At 53.4% G+C, this 4,439-nt stretch overlaps 1 protein-coding gene across 1 annotated transcript; it reads left to right on the forward strand.

Annotated features, from left to right (window-relative positions):
* Positions 1 to 1,098: 1,098 nt before the first annotated feature.
* On the forward strand, positions 1,099 to 3,675 carry LOC130601880 (calreticulin-like; the record flags this gene model as incomplete). Its single annotated transcript, XM_057414265.1, has 3 exons — positions 1,099 to 1,216; positions 3,350 to 3,493; positions 3,583 to 3,675. Coding segments are annotated over exons 1-3 (285 nt in total), but the record flags the coding sequence as incomplete, so codon positions are not given.
* Between the last annotated feature and the right edge of the window lie 764 nt (positions 3,676 to 4,439).

Below are 4,439 nucleotides of genomic sequence, written 5' to 3' on the forward strand. Positions count from 1 at the left end.
TGAAGGGGGTTTGGGGGGGTTAGGGGTTTTGGGGGGAGGGGTTGAGGGTGTCTGTGGGGTCTTGAGGGGGGGGTTGGGGGTATTGGGGGGGCTGAGGGTGTCTATGGGGTCTTGAGGGTGGTTTGGGGGGGCTGGGGGTGTCTATGGGATCTTGGGGGGGGGTTAGGGTTATTGGGGGGGGGTTAGGGGCTTTGTGGGGGGATGAGGGTGTCTGTGGGGTGTTGAAGGGGGTTTGGGGGGGGTCTGGGGGTGTCTATGAGGTATTGGATGGGGTGTTAGGGGGGTTAGGGGTTTTGGGGGGAGGGGTTGAGGGTGTCTATGGGGTCTTGGGGGGTTGGGGGTATTGGGGGCTGAGGGTGTCTGTGGGGTGTTGAATGGGGTTTGGGGGGTCTGGGGGTGTCTATGGGGTCTTGAGGGTGGTTTCGGGGGCTGAGGGTGTCTATGGGATTTTGAGGGGGGGTTTAGGGTTATTGGGGGGGTTTAGGGGCTTTGGGGGGGCTGAGGGTGTTTGTGGGGTCTTGGTGGGGGTTGGGGTTATTGAGGGGGCTGAGGGTTTCTATGGGGTCTTGAGGGTGGTGGTTGGGGCTGAGGGTGTCTATGGGGTCTTGAAGGGGGTTTAGGGTTATTGGGGTGTTAGGGGTTTTGGGGCAGGGGTTGAGGGTGTCTGTGGGGTCTTGGGGGGGTTGGGGGTATTGGGGGACGGGTTGAGGGTGTCTATGGGGTCTTGAGAGTGGTTTGGGGGGACTGGGGTTGTCTATGGGGTCTTGAGGGGGGGTTAGGGGTATTGGGGGGGTTAGGGGTTTTGGGGGGGTTGAGGGTGTCTATGGGGTCTTGAGGGGGGGTTAGGGGTATTGGGGGGGGTTAGGGGTTTTGGGGTGGTTGAAGGTGTCTATGGGGTCTTAAGGGTGGTTTGGGGTGGGGCTGAGGGTGTCTATGGGGTCCTGAGGGGGGCTGGTGGTTTTGGGGGGGGTTTAGGGGCTTTGGGGGGGCTGAGGGTGTCTGTGGGGTGCTTGGGGTGCTTTGGGGGCACTGGGGGGGTCCCTGGCAGTGTCTATGGGGTGTGGGGGTTCCGGCCCTGCCCTGACCCCCCCGTTCCCTGCAGGACTGGGATAAACCCGAGCACATCCCGGACCCCGATGCCAAGAAGCCGGAGGACTGGGACGAGGAAATGGATGGGGAGTGGGAGCCCCCCGTCATCCAGAACCCGGAGTACAAGGTGGGGGTGCTCTGGGCGCTTTTGGGGTGCTCTGGGTGCTTTATGGGGTGCTTTGGGTGCTTTTGGGGTGGTTTGGGCTCTTTATGGGGTGCTTTGGGTGCTTTTGGGGTGGTTTGGGCTCTTTATGGGGTGCTTTGGGTGCTTTTGGGGTGGTTTGGGCTCTTTATGGGGTGCTCTGGGCTCTTTATGGGGTGCTCTGGGTGCGTTTTGGGGTGCTTTGGGTGCTTTATGGGGTGCTTTGGGTGCTTTTGGGGTGGTTTGGGCTCTTTATGGGGTGCTCTGGGCTCTTTATGGGGTGCTTTGGGTGCGTTTTGGGTGCTTTGGGCGCTTTATGGGGTGCTTTGGGTGCTTTATGGGTGGTTTGGGCTCTTTATGGGGTGGTTTGGGTGCTTTATGGGTGGTTTGGGTGCTTTATGGGGTGATCTGGGTGTGTTTTGGGGTGCTTTTGGGGGCATTTGGGTTGCTTTTTGGGGTGTTTTTGGCGCTTTTGGGGCGGTTTGAATGCATTTTGGGGTGCTTTGGGTGTGTTTTGGGTTGCTTTTTGGGGTGGTTTGGGGTGGTTTGGGTGCGTTTTGGGGTGCTTTTGGGGGCATTTTGGGTGCTTTTTGGGGTGTTTTTGGCGCTTTTGGGGTGGTTTGAGTGCATTTTGGGGTGGCTTGGGTGTGTTTTGGGTTGCTTTTTGGGGTGGTTTGGGTGTGTTTTGGGGTGCTTTTGGGGGCATTTTGGGTTGCTTTTTGGGGTGTTTTTGGCACTTTTGGGGCGGTTTGAGTGCATTTTGGGGTGGTTTGGGTGCATTTTGGGGCGCTTTTGGGGTGGTTTGGGTGCGTTTTGGGGTGCTTTTGGGGGTGCTTTGGGTGCTTTTGGAAGTGGTTTGGAGTGCGTTTTGGGGTGCTTTGGGTGCTTTATGGGGCGGTTTGGGTGTATTTTGGGGCGCGTTATGGGGCGGTTTGGGTGCTTTATGGGACAGTTTGGGTGTGTTTTGGGGTGCTTTGGGTGCGTTTTGGGGTGCTTTATGGGGGCGGTTTGGGTGTGTTTTGGGGTGCTTTTGGGGTGGTTTGGGTGCTTAATGGGACGGTTTGGGGGTGGTTTGGGTGCTTTGGGGCGCTTTTTGGAGCGGTTTGGGGTGCTTTTGGTGCTTTATGGAGTGGTTTGGATGTGTTTTGGGCCACTTTTGGGGCGGTTTTGGGTGGTTTGGGTTTTGGGGTGCTTTTGGGGGCATTTTGGGCGCTTTTGGGGCGGTTTGGGGGCATTTTGGGGTGCTTTTGGGGTGGTTTGGGTGCGTTTTGGGGCACTTTTGGGGGTGGTTTGCATACTTTATGGGGCAGTTTGGGGTGGTTTGCGTGCTTTTGGGGCGGTTTGGGTGCGTTTTGGGGTGCTTTTGGGGGCGTTTTGGGTTGCTTTTTGGGGTGGTTTGGGTGTGTTTTGGGGCGCTTTTGGGGCTGTTTGGGTGTGTTTTGGGGTGCTTTTTGTGGTGGTTTGGGTGCTTTATGGGGTGGTTTGGGTGCGTTTTGGGGTGCTTTATGGGGTGGTTTGGGGTGCTTTTGGGGGCGTTTTGGGCACTTTATTGGGGCAGTTTGGGGTGGTTTGGGTGCGTTTTGGGGCGCTTTTGAGGTGGTTTGGGTGTGTTTTGGGTGCTTTATGGGGCGGTTTGGGGTGCTTTTGGGTGTGCTTTGGATGCTTTTGGGGGCATTTTGGGTGCTTTATGGGGTGCTTCAGGGCGCTTTTGGGGTGGTTTGGGTGCTTTATGGGGTGGTTTGGGGTGCTTTTTGGGGTGGTTTGGGCTCTTTATGGGGGGTTTGAGGTGGTTTGGGGTGCATTTTGGGGTGGTTTGGGGTGCTTTTTGGGGTGGTTTGGGCTCTTTATGGGGGGTTTGAGGTGGTTTGGGGTGCTTTATGGGGTGGTTGGGAGCGTTTTGGGGTCCTTTTTGGGGTCCTTTTTGGGGTCCTTTTTGGGGTCCTTTTTGGGGTCCTTTTTGGGGTCCTTTTTGGGGGTTTGGGTGCGTTTTGGGGGCGGTTTGAGTGCTTTATGGGGCGGTTTGGGTGCATTTTAGGGCGCTTTTGGGGGTGCTTTGGGTGCTTTATGGGTGCTTTGGGTGCATTTTGGGGTGCTCTGACCCCCCCATTCCCCCCCTAGGGCGAGTGGCGGCCGCGGCAGATCGACAACCCCGACTACAAGGGCAAATGGGTGCACCCCGAGATCGACAACCCCGACTACAGCCCCGACCCCTTGCTCTACGCCTACGACAGCTTCGGTGTCATTGGCCTCGACCTCTGGCAGGTGGGACCCCCACCTCCAGCCCCATAGAGAACCCCCCCAACCCTATAGAAAACCCCCCCAAAACCCCACTTTTCCCCCCTCTTTTATAGGTGAAATCCGGGACCATCTTTGACAACTTCCTCATCACCGACGATGAGAAACTGGCTGAGGAGATTGGGAATGAGACTTGGGGGGCCACCAAGGTACCCCCCATATCATACACCCCCATATCATACACCCCCTACATCACACACACCCTATATATTGCCCCCCATGCCCCTTTATTCCTGTTCCCCCTCTATGGTCCTTGTGTCCTCTCCCTGCTCCTTCCTGACCATCCCTGCACCTGATCCGTACCCTATATATCCCCCCTGCTGCCATCCCATGCTCCCCCCTGAAGCTTCCCTTATATGCAATCACCTTATAGGTGATAACCTTATGTCAGCATCTATAAGGTCAGCATCTATAAGGTTATCAATCATCTATAAGGTTATCAATCATCTATAAGGTTATCAATCATCTATAAGGTTATCAATCATCTATAAGGTCACCATCTATAAGGTCATCAATCATCTATAAGGTCAGCATCTATAAGGTTATCAATCATCTATAAGGTCATCATCTATAAGGTTATCATCTATAAGATTATAGCACATTATATATGATAGCACTATATAATAACCTTATAGATGATAACTTCATTATAAGGCTATCACTTTATATGTTATAACCTCATATATGATAATCTTATATGTGGTAACCTTATGTATTATAACCTTATATGGTATAATCTCATATACAATCACGTTATATATGGTAAAGTCATGTGTCATAACCTTATGTATCACAACCTTACAACCAGGGTTATATGATAATCTTATAATACATATATATGATATCATAGATAAGGTTATAATACATAAGTTATCATATATGAGGTTTATATTACAACCTTATCTATGATAAC

The sequence above is a fragment of the Pezoporus wallicus genome, unplaced genomic scaffold (genome assembly GCF_028554395.1).
Source record: "Pezoporus wallicus isolate ANWC-B61680 ecotype Strahan unplaced genomic scaffold, APGP_CSIRO_Pwel_v1 contig_11890, whole genome shotgun sequence".
Taxonomy (NCBI): Eukaryota; Metazoa; Chordata; class Aves; order Psittaciformes; family Psittacidae; genus Pezoporus; species Pezoporus wallicus.